We start from the raw sequence: 16,844 nt of genomic DNA, 5'->3' as shown, positions 1-16,844 counted from the left end.
TGTGTGTGTGTGTGTGTGTGTGTGTGTGTGTGTGTGTGTGTGTGTGTGTGTGTGTGTGTGTGTGTGTGTGTGTGTGTGTGTGTGTGTGTGTGTGTGTTGCATACCAGAGATCCAATTGGAAAGTCAAGCCAACATGCAGGTCTCTCCTACTATCTGAGTCCTGGAACTCAGGTACTTGGTCTTACTGGTCATCTTTTGGCTCTGTGGGATTTAAATGTTAGAGGATTAACCTTTCTTTTCAGTTAAAAGCAAGTAGCACGTTCCAAGCCACCACTTTTATGCACTCATATAACAAAGAAGCACAGTACAAAAACTTCTTGAATGTAACCATTTTTGGTAGGACCTGGGTAGCTGCCTAGATTTATAGTCAACAGCTGTGAGTGAGCTATGGAAAAAGCACTGTCGTTTGCTTAAAGAGCGCTTAAAGAGCTGATCAAAGTAGCAGGCAGCTGGGCCACTCCCAGGTAGATTCTGCGGGTTTCTACCGCCTTCCGGGCTTTGAGAGTCACGCATGCGCTTTGAACAACCGCTTTGCCGCTGGGAAGTACGGGTTCTGCGTGAGCGTGACGTCAGCACGTACCGCAGCCTGTGGCGGGCAGGAGCTGGAATATCGTCCGCCGAGGAGCGGGAATACCGTCCGTCGTGGAGCCGGAGGTGGAGGATCCGCTCTGGAGCTTTGTGCGGGTTCTGGAGAAGCGAGATGGGACCGCGCTTCGACTGCAGCAGTACGGCTCCGGAGGCGTGGGTTGCGTTGTGTGGGACGCCGCCATCGTCCTTGCCAAATACCTGGAGACGCCGGGGTTTTCTGGCGATGGGGCCCACGCTCTGAGTCGGCGCTCGGTGCTGGAACTGGGTTCCGGCACGGGGGCCGTGGGGCTCATGGCTGCGACCCTCGGGTAAGAGCTGGCGGGAAGGCATCAGTTCACCGGCGGGAAGGCGTCAGGTCACCGGCGTGCAGCCGTGCGCCTGTACCTCAATCGAGGTTGTTTTTTAGGGCAGATGTTATAGTCACTGATCTTGAGGAGCTACAAGACTTGCTGAAAATGAATATTAATATGAACAAGCATCTTGTGACTGGTTCTGTTCAAGCCAAGGTACTGAAATGGTTTGTATGGCCTTTCAGCTTGTTTTAAGATAACCGCTTACTTGTGCTTTAAATGGCATTTTGCACAACGCATGCTTAATATGATGGAAAGTTTCTGCTTTTCGTTTCTAAAATGAACACTTTAAGTCGTCAGAGCATCAGTTAAAGACATATGTTTGACATTTTTAAGGGGTGATGACATAGAAGACTTGATGTCACCAGACTACATATTAATGGCGGACTGCATATACTATGAGGAGGTGAGTATGAAGCCAGCTAGTAGTTGAACTGTGTTGTCCTGAAGCCCACAGCTCTCCGTAGTTTCACACCTCCAGGTGTGGGATATTTTTCTGTAGGTGATGAGGCAAGTAAGAGAAGACAAATTATCAAGGGCAACACAATCTTACAATTCAGGATAAGCATACAGGCCTGTGAGTGGTGGTTTGGAGGCTTTTTGTAAAACTTTAAAAGGATTTTCCGGTTTGGATAAATTCTGGAAAACTAAGATACCTTCTGTTTGTTCATTTGTTTTTTCTTTCCTTTTTTTTCTTACCTTTCCCATTGACTGCTAACCATGACATTGAAAATTAGTTAAGATGCAAATTGGCTCACTCCTAGAGTCCCAGCACTTCTGATTGTCATAAATGCTAGGCCAGCATGGATCACAGATGAGACTCCAAAATTAATTAGTTAATTCTCTGTCAAGATTTTAATAGACTTGTGGAATGGTTTTCTTTACATATTAGTTTACTCAGTGTTGGGCAGTACTTAGTTTTAAATTAATGCCTTGAGCCAACTGACCTTCAAATTTGGGTCAGCAGTTAAGAGCACACACTTCTTCCAGAGGATCCAAGTTCAATTCCAAGCCAACCTTTAGGGTCGGGCTGACTTGTAGAATAAATTGTTGATTTATAAATTTTATTTATAAACTGTTCATAATTATTCACAATTATGAATAAATTGTGTTTAAATACCACATTAACTTAGATGAAATGTAATTAGACTTCTAAGACTTGAGCCTAGCTAGGTGTGATCGTATAGCTTGTGCAACCCCAGCACTTGAGAGGTGCAGATAGCATCACTCAATGTAAGTTCAGTGCCAGCCTGGGCTATGTGACTAGACCCTTGTTCAACACAAACACAAAAGACAAGTCAATTCTGCTTGTTTTCCTGAGGAAACATGTATAATCCTTAGGGTTCTTCTATTTTTTTTTTAATATAGAATTCAGTGTAATTACTGTTTAGTCAGTAGTTGTTTGCCAGTCTGATTTGAGAACCTTGCTTTGTTGCCTTGACTTAGAATGGTTTTACTCAAAGGCAGGACCTCTTCACCTCCTGACCCCCTTTTTATAATAGGAAATTCTTGAAGTAATAAACTGAAAATTGTACTTTTTTAAAATAGTCCTTGGAACCATTGCTGAAAACACTAAAAGATCTCAGCGGATCTGAAACTTCTATTATATGTTGTTACGAACAACGTACAATGGGGAAAAATCCAGAAATTGAGAAGAAATATTTTGAGGTGAGTAACATGTTAGGTCTGTCTTTGTCGCATCTCTGTCCTCTGGGGAAGCTGGATGTGGTCGCTCCGGTGTTTTAGGCAATTTGATTTGGGGGAGACATTCTCTTGATAACAGCCCAAGGAGAAGTCCTCCGCCACCCTCCTGCACAGGGCCCTCATCTCTGAGCAGTCAGTTTGCTGGCTGTTCTCACTGGTCCATCCTATTCTGCAGTGCGGTGCCGGGGCTGGTGATGACATGCTTGTCTCTTCTGAGACAGTTTTCAATGCTGTTAACACCACACGTGGGAGCTTTTCAGCAGTGTGTTCTAAAGCTTACATGATAGAAGTGTGGAGGTGCTGTGTTTTTATTTTACATAAGTAGCGATTTCCAAGGTTTTGTTGTTTGTTTTAAAGTTGGGAGGAGTGCCTATCTTGCCTATCTTTCATATGTTCCTCATCCCCCACCCCCACCCCCAAGTGATGACCCAGACCCTTTTATGGGCACAAATGCAGCCTACTAAAAACTGGCTCATTTTGAAGCTGTATCTATGTAGTCCTGAAATTCTCTCGGCTGAAGGGACTACTTTGACCTAATGACAAAAACAGCTATGTTACTCCCTCAGATAATATATGCTATATGTTTTAGAAATGTTTAATTATTAAATATTATATAAATATATTCCATGTCTTTCATGAATATGAGAAAATGTTACACAGCTTTTGAAATTATAATTTTAGAAGTTTAAGTAGTTCCTATTTAGTTAAAACATGTACAGTGCATGTACATCGGGTTCTCAGCTCAGGTGGTTTCATCCAAATAAATGATCCGACATAAAGATACGGAGCATTTCCAGACCTGAGAAGGTTTCCGCGTTGCCCTTACCAATTGGTCTGAATATAACGTAAACGTCCTTTAAATTTATAGCTCCTGCAGCTAGACTTTGACTTTGAAAAAATCCCTTTGGACAAACATGATGAAGAATACCGAAGTGAAGACATTCATATTCTACACATCAGGAAGAAAAATCCGGTACGCGCGTTCACAGTTCTTCATACCTGACCGCCTGCTGGTTCTTGTTGATGCTAAGCTGTTGTCAAGTTCTTCCCTCCACATAGTGTGGAAGAGCTGTGCCGGCTGAACTGTTTCCATCACTCACTGTCTTGCCTTGGGTTCTTGGTCACAATCTCAGATCTCGAAGTGGCAGGCTGTACGTTGGAGGCCAGGCCGGGCTACACAGCGGGACACTATATCAAAACGTATGTAAGGCTGGCTTCATTTCTGCCATGCTGGGAAAGGAACCTTCGGCCTTACACGTGATAGGCAAGCGGTCTGACACCAAGCTAAGTCCCCAGCCTGGTAAGGTCTTTAAGGCCCTTTTCAGTTATAAATCAAATGACCGTGTCACTGAGAATGCCCGTGAGCAGTTGCTTTAAGACAGTAAGGTACAGAAAAGTTTGTCTTGGTTCCTCCTAGTCCTGGATTTGGGTGGTCTTCTCTGGGGGGCCTGTGAACAAGCTGTAAGTAAGAGTTCCACAAAGGAGACCGGTCACCTGGCTGAGAAAAAGAGAAGCGGGAGCAGGGTCCAAAGCTGGCCCTAAGGGCAGTATATACCATGAATGTACAGTATATATTATATATGTGTATATATTGATAAATATCCTTAATGTTCTCAACCCTCCTCACAGTGCTTCATGGAGGGATGTTTTCCCAAACTGTGGCATTGAACAGAACCTCAAGTGATTTCTCTTTGTAACTTCCTGCTCTAACTCTTTTAAAGGCTAGTTGTAACTCTCGAGCTTTGGTCATTCTCATTTTCCCTTTAAAAGAAAAATGGGCATTCTCACCTATGAAAGAAAATACCCCAAGGGATAGAAGTTGACGTGTGTTCCCATCTGGTCGCTTTTAGTGGTTTGCCTTTGTTGCACCTGCAGTTCCAGCCTGTAAAGGGGGAGAGTCTTGTATGCTCAGTTGTGGATGTGAACGCCATAAGGCAAACGTTGACACTTAATAAAAACCTGGCCCCCACCATGTTTCCTAATGATAAGGATTCTAGCCAAGAGCAGATACAACACAGTTTGGGGACCAGAGGTAGGGGTGAAAGCTCAGTCTAATGAGAGAAGGTGAGGGTTATAATCCAGATTGGTATAGAGCGCTGGAAAGGCAGAAACACGGATGCAGTGCCTTAGGGGATGCAGTGTTTGCTGAAGCTGCCGTACAGTTGTCAAAGCAGGTTTTTTGAAGCATAAACGTCTTTGTTTTTTAATATAAAGAGTTGTTTTGTTTCTGCAAAGACTTATTTCCTTTTTAAATTGATATAATTCTCATTCCATAAAATTTACCCTTTCAAAGCACGTATCTCTGGTTTTTAGTCACTCGGCTATATTTTAAAGTGTTTTCATCATCAGAGATAAAATGCTTCCAGCGTTCAGTCCATCTGCTCATTCTGCACCCGCTCTACAAGTCTAATCTCCTCCTGCATCCTTGCATCTCGCTGCCTTCATTCAGCAAAGTGTTTTCCAGGTCCTCCACGGCACATGCCCTCCTTACACTCCTTTTGTGTCTGGGTCACATCCCTGAGCATGGCTCTGCTAGCTAATCCACTACTGTTCGTCAGCTGGTAACGTTTCTCTCTCTCACTTCTTGTCTGTAATAATCCTGCTGTGGACACGTGTGAAGTAGATGAAGTCACCAGGGTTTTCCAAAGCTACCGTATTGTCTTTACCTTCCCACCATGAGTATGTAAGGGCTGTCACTGCCGTGACACTGCTCACCAACTCTTGCTGTGTCCTCTTCATAGTAGCTGTTCTAGTAGATGACATATAGGATTTCAATGCAGTCTTTTTCTTAATGATAGTGTCTTCTTGTGTCTTTAGAGATAGTGCCCAGTTTTAAATTGTTCTGTCTTCTAAGAGTCCTTTGCTAATCGATACCAAATGTATCATTTACAAAATCCCTCCTGTTCTATAGGTGTCTTAAATTTTATGATATTGTAGTTTTTATAACAAAAGGCTTTTTTATTCATACATGTGCTTTAGATGTCAGCTAAGAACTGTCTGTAAACATTGTACATGTTTCTCTTGACTTGCCGTTAGCCACTACTTGGTGTTGTAAAATTAATGTTTAACCTCCCCCCTTTTCCTTATAGAAACCGCCATCATGAAGCCCTTTTCCATTACCCGTGCCCCCAGCATCCTGGGTAAGGTAAAGCTGTGACCACGCATGCACACCGCATGGAAGACTGCCTTACAGAGTTCTCCAGCATGTCTTAGAGATCTGGCTCCTGGATGACCACTGCCTTGGACTGCCCACAGTGTGAAATGCCTGCCTGCCCGTGGGCCTGAAATCTAACTTAGGTTTACTTAGCTCAGCATCAAGTTCTGTTTAAAAGAAACATTGACAATCACTCAAATAAAGATTAATTTTGAGGACAGCCTCAAGTCTGAAGCAGCATGGTTGACTCGGTACATTTTCAAGAAACTTAGAAATAAATTGCTCCAATTTCTGATGGCATCTATTACTGTATAGGAATGCTTTGAGGACTGGTGTCATGGTGGTGCATGCTTTTAATCCCAGCACTGGGGGGGGCAGGCAGGCGGCTCTCTTGAGTTCCAGACTAGCCTGGTCTACAGGCCAAGTTAGTTCCAGGCATAATAAAACTGTCTAGAAGGAAGAATGGAGAGAGAAGAAAGAGAAATGGAACTGTAGGTCAGTTGATTCGATCCAGCTTCCAATGGTGGTGTCTTCTTATAAAATACTAAGTTGGAAGCGGTACTTTTGTCTTTAAAGTTCAAAGGCAGTCTCGCTTTTGCAGTTGTGCGGCAGTTTTCTGTTTTCCACTATGTTATCTTAATACTTATATGTTCTCTCAAGAAACCAAAAGTATTGTTTTGCACCTTTATTGGTTGTGTTTTCCTCCATCTCAGGTAGGTGATCTAGTGAACTAGCGTTCAGGGTGCCATAGCTGGTCACTGAGAAGGTGAATCAGGAGATAGAGAACATCTGCTGTCTCAGAGGAAAGAACACTAGTGACAGGCTTCTGTGCTCTCATGGCTCTGGGAGCTTTTCTTGTGTGTTTGATCCAAGAAAATGTCATTTTAAACCACTGGTATTAAGACATACATCATGTTTAAATGAAGTTCTGTGTACATTTATCAAATGCTTTCTACTGTCTTGTCCCCAACTTCTGTTCCAATAATCAATCTACTCACATAACCTGTTAGTGTCTTGAGCAACACTACCAGTTCCAAAAGCATTAACCAGATGGAATTCTCGACTTGGTAGTCATGGTGCTAGAAGACACAGTTCATGTGCTGAAGTAAACATCGCTTTGTGACTGCTTCCAAGAGTCTCTGAAGAGATGAACATTTATGGCGAACAGCTGCTTTGCAGGAGCAACAGCAGCTCCATTTAGAGACTTGCAGACGATCGGTTAAGAACGATTCTTTCTTGGGAGCTTTTTTCCATCTTCAAAGCTTGCTTGCAGTTATACTTTCAAAATACTGTCTGAACATGGCCCTTGAGGCAGTCACCCCAGGCAGACAGGCTGAAGGAGTGCTGCTTTGCAGGCAGTGGCTTAATACGTAACCGCTTGCTCCGTAACATGGAACTGGAGTGAACACTGGCCTTAGACCCCTCAGATTCTCACACCCTTCCCACATGCTCCCAAACTCAGGTAGTCCAGCTGGCTTAACGCACATAGAGCAGCTTGGTACCAGTTTCCAGGGAAGCACACCCTGCTTGCCTCCCTCCTCCCTGCTAGCTAGAGCCACTCCTTAACCTGTCCCTCACAATCCCTGCCTCTGGCACCTAGGGATGTGGAACAGAACGAAGTGAGGTCTTAACTCAGTTCTGGGATGAGGCCAACACTGAGTCCTGCAGGACTTAACTGTAAGGGTGCCCTTAGTGCCAGCTGCATTCCACAGGGAGTGCCTGGGTGAACCCCTTACCTTGGAAGAGTTGAGTGTTGGACACGTTCAGACCTTTTGATGAACAAAGCCCTGTAGTTGGGACCCTCCAGAAGTGCCTAAGGAGTAACGCATCTGCTGAAGGGGAGATTGAGATGTTTAGGCTTGTGTTGCTCAGGGAGAGACTTGGCTATTTTAGACCAGAGCTTGGGACAGAATGGCTGCTGTGAGCATTGTGAAGCAGAGGGTGCATGGGCCTGCCAGCCTGGGAATTGGTCTGAGTTGGGGGCTAGAAGACTTGTGTGCCCAGGGAGAGCTGCACAGCACAAACCTGGAATCCCAGCACCTGCAAGTGTTGGTTCAAGGGTTCAAGGCCATTCTGGGACACATAGTTACACACAACCATATCTCAAAAGTAAATAGCAGGTGCAACAGAATGAGGTAATGCCTCTAGCTGGCCATCAACTAGAACACCAACTGTCCAGCTTCAAGTAATTGCTAGTGTCTGGGGGAAATGCTAGAGATGAATTAGGATCCTCTTGAACAAGCAGGATTTGTCTCTGGGCAGTGAGGCCTATAACCACTTACCAGAATATAGATGGAAGTCGTCTGGGAAGAGATTGCAGCCCTGCACTGTTTTGTTTCTGTTTTGGGTGTTTGGAGACAGTTTCTCTGTGTAGCCCTGGCTGTCTGAGAACCCATAACTTCCTACCTCTGTAGGAAGTGTTTCTTAAACCAGCTGCACAGTGAGGTCACCTGGAACATTGGAAGCAAGCAGAAGCCAAAAACTGCTACACTCAAGTTTCGATCTAGCCCGATTAAACAGGAGGCGTGCTGTCGATACTGAAAGACTCCAGATAGCTTTAATGTTTCCTAAATTGAGAACCATTACCATAAGGAAACTCTGTCTACTTCCCAGGGGGTAGTGCAAGAGAAGGGAAGAGAACATTTACAATACAAATGAAGTGTTCTGGTCCGAATGGCCTGACCCACACAGAGAGCTGAACCTAAAAACCTGTGGACCAACTCTAGAAGCGGTAATAACTGTTAGCTTGTCTGAAATGTATTGAAATCTGAGGCACTGGGGGAGGGATGCTACAATTCAAAGAGGCAAATTGCAGATGTCATCACCAATGACTTGAGTCTCCTCCATGTCCTGCCTCTGTTTGCCTAACTGTTTCTTCTGCTCCCATTCATCCACTGTGGAGGAGTTGGTGGCACTGGGTTGGTTTTGATTATTTAAGTTATTATTTAAGTGCAGGACAAAATGGTGGTGGGTCTTCTCATACTTCTTATTCACCCCTTCCTCCAGCTTTCTGGTTAAATGTGATGAGTGAGGTTTTGTCCCACCCCCACCCCCCAGGTGTGGGACATAGAAGTAGGTCTGTAGTTGTAGTTCCAAAGGTTCCCTGTAGGTGGCATTGCACATCTTTGTCTTTAAACAGTGTCTAGTAAGGTGGCTGTAAAAAAAACAAAACAAAACAACTGGGTTTTAATCAGCCACCCTCAGATTTTAAATCATAACTAAATTTGATTTTTCAAAACTAGCCTACCCATTAGGAAGCTCCTTGCTGACGGAAACGTGGCAGGAACTAAATGATCCCGTTTTCTCAGGAAGTTGTCTTTGCTGTAGCTTTCTGTTTTTCTGTTCAACCTTGGTCGCTCACGAAGCTGCAGACATTGTGATTCATGAATCACTTTTCTGCCCTAGACCCCATCTATACAAGGAAGAGAGGCCTTTACGAGTCTAAGTTTGTTCTAATCAGTGCAGTTCTAAAAATAAAGTCCAAGGTGAACTTAAAACTTCTAATGAGTTTTAACTGGTTCTCCAAGTCGCCATTCCTTCTTCCCCAGAGGAGCAGATTTCACATCAGAAGACGGAAGCTTCTGCCAGTGGCTCTCCCACAATCGTGGAACCTTAGGGTGAACCTCATCTCGCTGAGAAGTAATAGGAAAGCTGAGTTTTAGCTTTTTATAATTCTGAACGGGAGCGTGGTAAAGGCTCTGGCCATTTGCCGGCGAAGTTGTTAAAACCTTAAGATCCATGTGGTGCAGAACGCAGAACACCCAGCCACTGAGGTCCCACCACTTTTAGTTACAAGATGCGGTTTGTGTACAACATACACAGTGTGTGAGGACAAGCCGTTTGTATGATGTTTTCTCCCTGTGCACTTGGAATAAAGTGTGTCAGAACAGAAACCCAAGATTTGATTACACAGTCTGTCATTTACTGTCTGTGTGATCTTGTTCCCTAAACTCCATGCCTTGCTGTCCTCATGCAAATAGAGGATCATTTTGTTATGGGCCTCAGGGATTCCTGTGGAGTTCAAATTGTCTGCTGTATGCAGTGTACTTGGGTACTTGGCAGATAGTAAGTGCTCAGTAAACACCATTACAGCAAAAGTGGTATTATAGGTGGGGACTTGGGAAACCTGCTTTTATCTGTTGCATTGTGAAATCCGGGTATCCCTTTATCCCTTTGAGAGTATAGAGAGAATAGAGTGCACATCACCATCCCTATCATGAGAAATGGCAGCTGAGGCAGGCAAAGGTTGAGAACACTGGTCTGTGGTGCTGTTAGTTAAATGAGTCAGCCATTTTAGAAAGGCGGGGGCAGTCATTGCTATTCACTAACAAAGACAGCTATGTGTCATGTATGCACATTTGTATGTTTGTTTTCACTACTGGGCAAGTGCCTTACCACGAACCCCTGTGTGTGCTTGTGCTTGTGTGTGTGTGTGTGTGTGTGTGTGTGTGTGTGTGTGTGTGTGTGTGTGTGCATGTGTGCCACAAATAAACTAGGCCTTGTGCATGTTAGGCAATGTGACTGTACTACTAAGTCACATCTCAGTCTCTGGCCTTTTGAAATACAGTTTCATTGTGCAGCCCAGGCTGGCCTCAAACTCACAGGAAACCATCCTGCCTCTGCCGTCTGAGTGCTGGAATTATAGGCGTGAGGAGCCCACTATGCCTTTTTTTTTGAAGGATTTTAAATTGATTAATGAAAATACTATAAACGCTAAATAGCTCTTGATTTTTGAAATCTTTACTGATAGGTTACTTTAATGTATGATCAATTCTCATTTTTAATATTCATAAAGTTGAAAACGTTGACGTTTCTTACTTGCAAAACAAGATGAAGCATTTTGGGATCAGGCTGGACTATAACGTAGATGCTGCGGACTTTTTCAGGCCCTGAAAAGCCACCGACTGCAGTCTGTCACACTCCTCACAGCTGATCTGTAGTGAGTTTTAGAGAATTACCTTGAGTTCAGCTTTGTAGTCACCTGATAATCAGGCCTTTGCAAGATGGTTTCAGATTGATGCCTTGGCGGCCATTGCCAGACTTGTATTATACCAGCGACCCCATGTAGCAGCCTTCAGCCTTCCACCTTGTTCTTCAGAAGAACGCCTTCCAAAAACCTGCTCCTTGCACATGTGCAAAATGGCCAGCTGTTGACATGCTCTGACTTGAAAAGAAGCTTTACCCAAATTGTCTTAGGGTATCCATTGCAATGATGAAACACCATGCCCATGTGCAACTTTGTTTCCGTATCATAGGCTGTCATCAAAGGCAGTGAGGGCAGAGAGCCACCGAGGGATGCTTCTCACTTACTGGCTTGCTCCTTGTGACTTGCTCAACCGGCTTTCTTATCACCAGCCCTAGGATGGAACCACCCACAGTGAGCTTGGGCCCCCCTACATCAATCACTAAGAAAATACCCTACAGGCTTGCTCATAGCCATATCATACGGAGGCGATTTCTCAGTTGAGGCTCCCTCCTCTCCTGTGACTAGCTCAAGTGCAGTTGAGATAAAAGGGCCAGCATTCCAGTGTTCAAAAGAATTCCCTCAGAGCACAGAGTTCAGAAAGAATGCTACTTTCTAAAACTGAAAAACAAGAAAAACAAGAAAAGCAAGTTTCACACACCTCAATAATAAAGGTTTAAGCCTAGAATGCTTTTGATGTCAGTGACTCATATAAATACCGCTATTTTTAAAAATAGCTATTTTACACCTACAATTCCAGCACCTCGGAGATAGAGGCAAGGGGATCAGAATGATCAAGGTCATCTTCAGCTATATGGCACATTTGAGTTCAGCCAGGGCTATATAAGACCTAAAAAATTAAAAATAAAAACCATGCACACAAAAACACACAAAAAAATGAATAAAATAGCTATCTTTCTAAGTGTTGCTACAAAGAATTTTTTTTTTAAATTTTGGTTGTGCACAGTTTTAATCCTATCACTCAGGAGTCAGAGACAGACATCGCTGTGAGTTCAAGACCAGCCTGGTCTACATTGTGAGTTCTGTAGAGAGACCCAAACAAAAAACTAAGAATGTTGTTCAAAAGTTATTCTCATCTGTAGCGTTAGACACGCTCCGCCTGCTCCCTGAGGAGAGTCTGGCTAACAGGGCAGGCTTGCACAGTAGACTGTTAGTCCCTGTGAGGTTTGCATGACAGCCCTGTTAGTGTTTGCTTATTTGCTTTTTTATTTTTTGAGGCAGAGTCTCAATCTTTGGTTCAGGTTAGCCTAGAACTCCCTGTATAGCCGAGGCTAGCTTGGTTGTAATCCCCCAGACTCAGCCTCCCAAACACTGGGATTACAGGGATGGACCACCACCCTGACTTCTAAATCAGCTCTAAATCACCTTCCCACAGAGCCCACACTGGAACATTCTGCTTTTCTCTTAAAGAGAAGACGGGACAAATCTCTGGACATGTCTTGAAAGATAATCTAGATTGTATTGAGTTGGGAAGCCCCATCCTAAACGTGCTGTTCCGCAGGCTGGTGTCCAGGACAGCCGTAACAACATTGCTTGCTGCTTCCTGACTGTGAACACAGCGTGTCGTGCAGCCTCAAGCTCCCTCCAGCCACAAGGCTTTCCTACTGTAGTGGACGGTACCCCATACTCAGCCCACATAAACCTTCCCTTAAGTGATTTGCCTTGATTGGCTACTATGTTCAGAGTGTTTTGTCACAGCAGCAAGATAAGTAAGACAGTGGCGTTGCCTGACCGGCACAGTGACAGCAGGAATGGCATTGCCTGACTGGCACAGGCACAGGGAGCAGGATAAGGTGTGTGAGCAAGGGCAGAGAAGAGGCAGGCTCCACAGCCTACCCAAGTGTCCTAAGTCAGACTGCAGTAACTGACACAAAGCCTCAGCCATCAGATTCTGAGCCTAGTGTGTGCCTGCCATTCACCTTTCTGTCAAACCAACTTCGTTACCTCTTCTTATAGACTCCACCTTCATCACGGGAGAGACGGAGTCATGACAGCAAGAATGGAGAGGCTGGTCCTATTTAAAAAGGAACCATAATCCTGTATGGCAAGGCATAGGACATTATTAGTAGTGTGTGAATATTAGGGTTCAAGAATTACTGAGTGAAGACCACGGACTCAAATAGTATACAAGGGCAAGGAGCGTTTATTCTGCGGAAATCATGAATGTGCAGGGGTCAACCATCAAAATGGTGATGATTCGAGGGGCTCGTGGGCCCCCTTTTTATGCAGAGCTAGAGGAAATTTCCAGAAAGGTTGGGTAACCTCTCATATGATTGGTAGGTGAAAAGCAGTAACATTAGTACAATTATGATTGGCTACTGTGTTAGTTTCATTGTATTTGGTGAGCCCTTGAAAGAAGTCAGCTCAGTTTTGACTGTTATCTCCTCCTCCAACTCAGTGTCCCAGGAGCTGACTGAACCCCAGGCTTACCCTCCCTAAGTCAGGGTCGTCACTGACTAAAGGTGCTTCCTCTGTGGGAGCCTAGTCTGCTTCCTGTAGAATTGAAGTTTTATTCCCAAGCTGTTTGGACCTTTCCTGGTGCTTCTCCAAACCAGAGAAAACACAGAGGTCCCAGTACAGCAGACAAGCAGAGGCTGTGGAAGACAGAACTTAGCAAAGAAATTCCCGGAGACCCATCGAAGTACCACCAACTGTGACAACTACCACCACCACAGGATGCCAGAGCGGCAGGACAGCCCTAAGGTGCAATGTGGTAGGGATATCTTGGTGGTAACCAATAACCTGTAATTAGACTTAAGATCCACTCAACAAGACGGAAACCATGCCTGGTACTGGGAGCCTAGACAACTAATTACCCTGAGCTAGTGAGGTTGTGGTTCTTACAGGAAAACCTATTCCCACCACTTACTAAAGCAATGGAATTCCTCATCACTGAAGCTAAGTGTAGTTCATGCCCCTCGTCAAAGAAACTAATCTTGTTTTTTTTGTTGTTGGTTTTTTGTTTTGTTTTGGGTTTGTTGTTTGTTTTGTTTTGGGGGTTTTGGGGTTTGTTTGTTTTTGTTTTTGTTTTAATTTTTGAGACAGGGTTTCTCTATGTGTTCTTGGATGCCCTGGAACTCGATCTGTAGACCAGGCTGGCCTCAAACTCAGAGATCACCTGCCTGTTCCTTTGCCTCTGCTCCTGCCCGACTCCTACCCCACCCTGCCCTGCCTCCACCTCAGCGCTGAGATCAAAGTTGTACCACACCCAGTTGAGACTAATCTTTACAACGGACACAGATCATCCCAGAAAACCACAACTGGTCAAAAATGCAGAGAACAGGTGACCATGTGGCTCTAGCCCCAACTGACACACCTCAGAAGAGGTCATGAAAAGACTGTAAGAGCCAAAGGCCCAGGAGACCAGCGGTGAGAGTGTGTCTCCCAGAGATGACAGGGACGTCTCAACAAGACGGCTACCTCGAACCACAGGCTAAAGTGGAAAGGGGAAAATCTCATGGGGCCCCACATCTACATAAAGAACTACAGACAGCCAAGGAATGCTGAATACTCTTCCCTGGGACTGAACTCCTTACTTGGTTATCCAATACCAAGTCTTCAGCCCCAGACTCATATAATACAAGTAACGCTGGGTGGACTGGCCAGATTGTGTGTGTGTGTGTGTGTGTGTGTGTGTGTGTGGCCAGATTGTGTGTGTGTGTGTGTGTGTGTGTGTATAATATGAATTTATATTATATATATTGTGTGTATGTATATAATATGAATTATATACAGGCGTCCAGGGCCCACCCCTCTCCTTGTTGCTGACGCCTTGGCAGAAAGCACTTGAGGATTCTACCTTTCTTCTAATTACTTTGGTATTTCTCTGGGTCTCCCACAGGGCCTTTCCTCCATCTGTACGAGGGAGTGATATTTAGACTTTTTCACTAAGCATCTGCCCTCTTCAGCCTCTGAACCTAGATAGGTATCTGCCTACCTCGTACCCCAGCCAGTGCTATCATGTGTTCAGGCTGGGTACTGAGTGAACGCCATGGAGGGGTACAAGCCACATAGCAGATATCATTGGCCTTTTTGCAATTAAACCAAAAAGTATAAATTGTAACTCTTGATTCTAAAGTTGTACAACCTGCATATGTCTTAGTTAGGCTTTTTACTACGTGAACAGACACCATGACCAAGGCAACTCTTATTGGTTATAACATTTAATTGGTTGCTGCCTTACAGATTTAGAGGTTCAGTCCATTATCATCAAGGTGGGAACACGGCAGCGTCCAGGCAGGCAAAGCGCAAGCAGAGCCGAGAGTTCTACATCTTCATCTGAAGGCCAATAGGAGAAGACTGGTTCCCATGTAGTTAGGAGGAGGGTCTCACTGCTCACCCCCACAATAACACACTTCCTCCAACAAGGTCACACCTACCCAACAAACCACACCTCCTAATAATGCCACTCCCTGGGCCAAATGTATGCACATCATCACAGTATATGTGACAACTTTCAGCCAATGCTGGTAAAGCCTGTAGTTCTAATAAGTCTTGTAACTCTTGTCCAGCACGAAAGGGATCTGGTGCACACAGAGAGCTTTGGAGGCCTTGAGTCCTCCAGCAATGTTTCTTGGACATGTACGACTGGCTATGTGTCTTTTAGTCAGGTTCTAAAATGGTTCTTAGATCCACCCTTCCCTCCATTCACAGAGCTACAGGCCAAGTTCAGACCCCAAGTTTCTGCTGAAGTATTTAAAATAACTTTTGGTTGCCTAGACAATTCAGTTTATACTCCTAAATCCGCCATGCAGCCGGTCCGTGCTCTTCCCCCCTCCTCCCTCCCCAGCAAGCAGACATTTCTGACATACACTTACATTCCAGCAACAGTGGAAACATGTCTGATGTGGGTTCTGTGTATTTGTCTACAGCGCCTGACAGGCTTTGCTACAAACGTCATTCCTCCTCCCACAAAGCTGCTCAGATGACTGACCTAGCCGCGTCTTGTGCATAAAGTGCGTCTCACTGCTCCGCTCCATCCCCTGGCCTTTCTAGTCTTTCCGTTTCCTCTTCTGCTGTCTTCTCTGAGCCTGGGGCGGGGTTGTTTTATGCAGGTGTCCCAGTAAGGGCTGAGCACTCAGTCTCTGGCGTTGACGGAGTAGGGGATCTCCGGGCCCCGCCCTTTCCTTTGGGTGCGCAGGTGCTTGCCTGCGGTCCGCACCGGTGTGTAGTGCTGAGGTAAGAAAACGACTATCAGGAATCAGGTCTCTCCAAGACGTTTGGGTCCAAAGGACCAGATAGCTTGTTAGGCTCAACACACAAGCACCTGACCCACTCACTGTCCTTTAATTGTGTATTTATTGTACTGAGTCCTTATGTTAGGACATGCAGCAGTCTGAGACTAAATTAAAGAGGAGAAAAAGTCTACATTCTATATCTTCCATGGGTGACTGTAGCACATGCTTATAATGCTAGTATTAAGCAGGCTGGGGTGTGGAGGACAAGAGTTCAAGGCCAGCCTAGACTACTTACTGAGTTTGAAACAGAGCGGAAATCCTCACTCCTCCCTAAAAACAGTAAGACTGAATGTCAGAACTTTTCAGAAAGATCCTTGACGCTCACGACAGCATTCACTACTGTTCCTACCATAGAATCCTAAGCCAATCTTAAAAGCAACATTAACCACAGACTGTATGATTGGCTGTATTTGTAAAAGAATTAAAATACCAACCAATGTAAAAGCAGAAGTGTTGGGATTGAACAAGGATGGGCGTGAGACTGTTAAAATGAATCTCAGTGTCGCCTTCTAAGATTTTGCTTAATGCAACCAGGGCCAATGCAACCCTAACCAACATGTCTACTTAGCCACTCAGAACTCTGCCTTTGGATAAGGATCTCCCTCATCCATCTCTGGCTTACAAAGTGTGAGCAGAGAGTAGGAAGTGTGTGTGTGGAAGAGTGAAGGCCCCGAGACAGTTGGGAATCACCACAAGGCCAGAGGGACGTGCAGCTCTGCTATTACAGTGTCTCCAGGCCGGGGGAGTAGGACTCTAAAGAGGCTCTCCATGTTCAACCTGGTCTAGTTAGGAGTGGACACACCCTATCCCCTCACACACTGTCTCCT

At 44.9% G+C, this 16,844-nt stretch overlaps 1 protein-coding gene and 1 long non-coding RNA gene across 5 annotated transcripts; one reads left to right on the top strand and one right to left on the bottom strand.

Annotated features, from left to right (window-relative positions):
* The first annotated feature begins 563 nt into the window (after positions 1-563).
* Positions 564-6,030, top strand: Vcpkmt (valosin containing protein lysine methyltransferase). Of its 4 annotated transcripts, none has more exons than XM_087551958.1 (6): positions 564-896; positions 1,000-1,094; positions 1,275-1,344; positions 2,487-2,606; positions 3,511-3,615; positions 5,732-6,016. In XM_087551958.1, exons 3-6 carry the CDS (start codon positions 1,297-1,299, stop codon positions 5,744-5,746), a joined length of 288 nt encoding a protein of 95 aa, XP_087408084.1. In that variant the 5' UTR covers positions 564-896; positions 1,000-1,094; positions 1,275-1,296; the 3' UTR covers positions 5,747-6,016. The 4 variants fall into 4 exon arrangements, with proteins under 4 accessions (XP_087408084.1, XP_087408082.1, XP_087408083.1 ...); XM_087551956.1 differs by having other exon boundaries at positions 1,000-1,105; XM_087551957.1 differs by having other exon boundaries at positions 995-1,094.
* A 2,296-nt stretch (positions 6,031-8,326) lies between these two features.
* LOC134479215 (uncharacterized) lies at positions 8,327-15,803 on the bottom strand. The gene is made up of 4 exons (XR_015623090.1): positions 15,598-15,803; positions 10,615-11,153; positions 9,044-9,428; positions 8,327-8,950 (listed from the first exon to the last, which is right to left on the bottom strand). It is a non-coding gene; the product is annotated as an uncharacterized LOC134479215 (long non-coding RNA).
* Positions 15,804-16,844: the final 1,041 nt, after the last annotated feature.

This window comes from Rattus norvegicus, chromosome 6 (genome assembly GCF_021556685.1).
Source record: "Rattus norvegicus strain SHRSP/BbbUtx chromosome 6, alternate assembly SHRSP_T2T, whole genome shotgun sequence".
Lineage (NCBI taxonomy): Eukaryota > Metazoa > Chordata > Mammalia > Rodentia > Muridae > Rattus > Rattus norvegicus.
The sequence above is the reverse complement of the archived record's forward strand: the minus strand, read 5'-3'. Positions and strand labels throughout refer to the sequence as shown.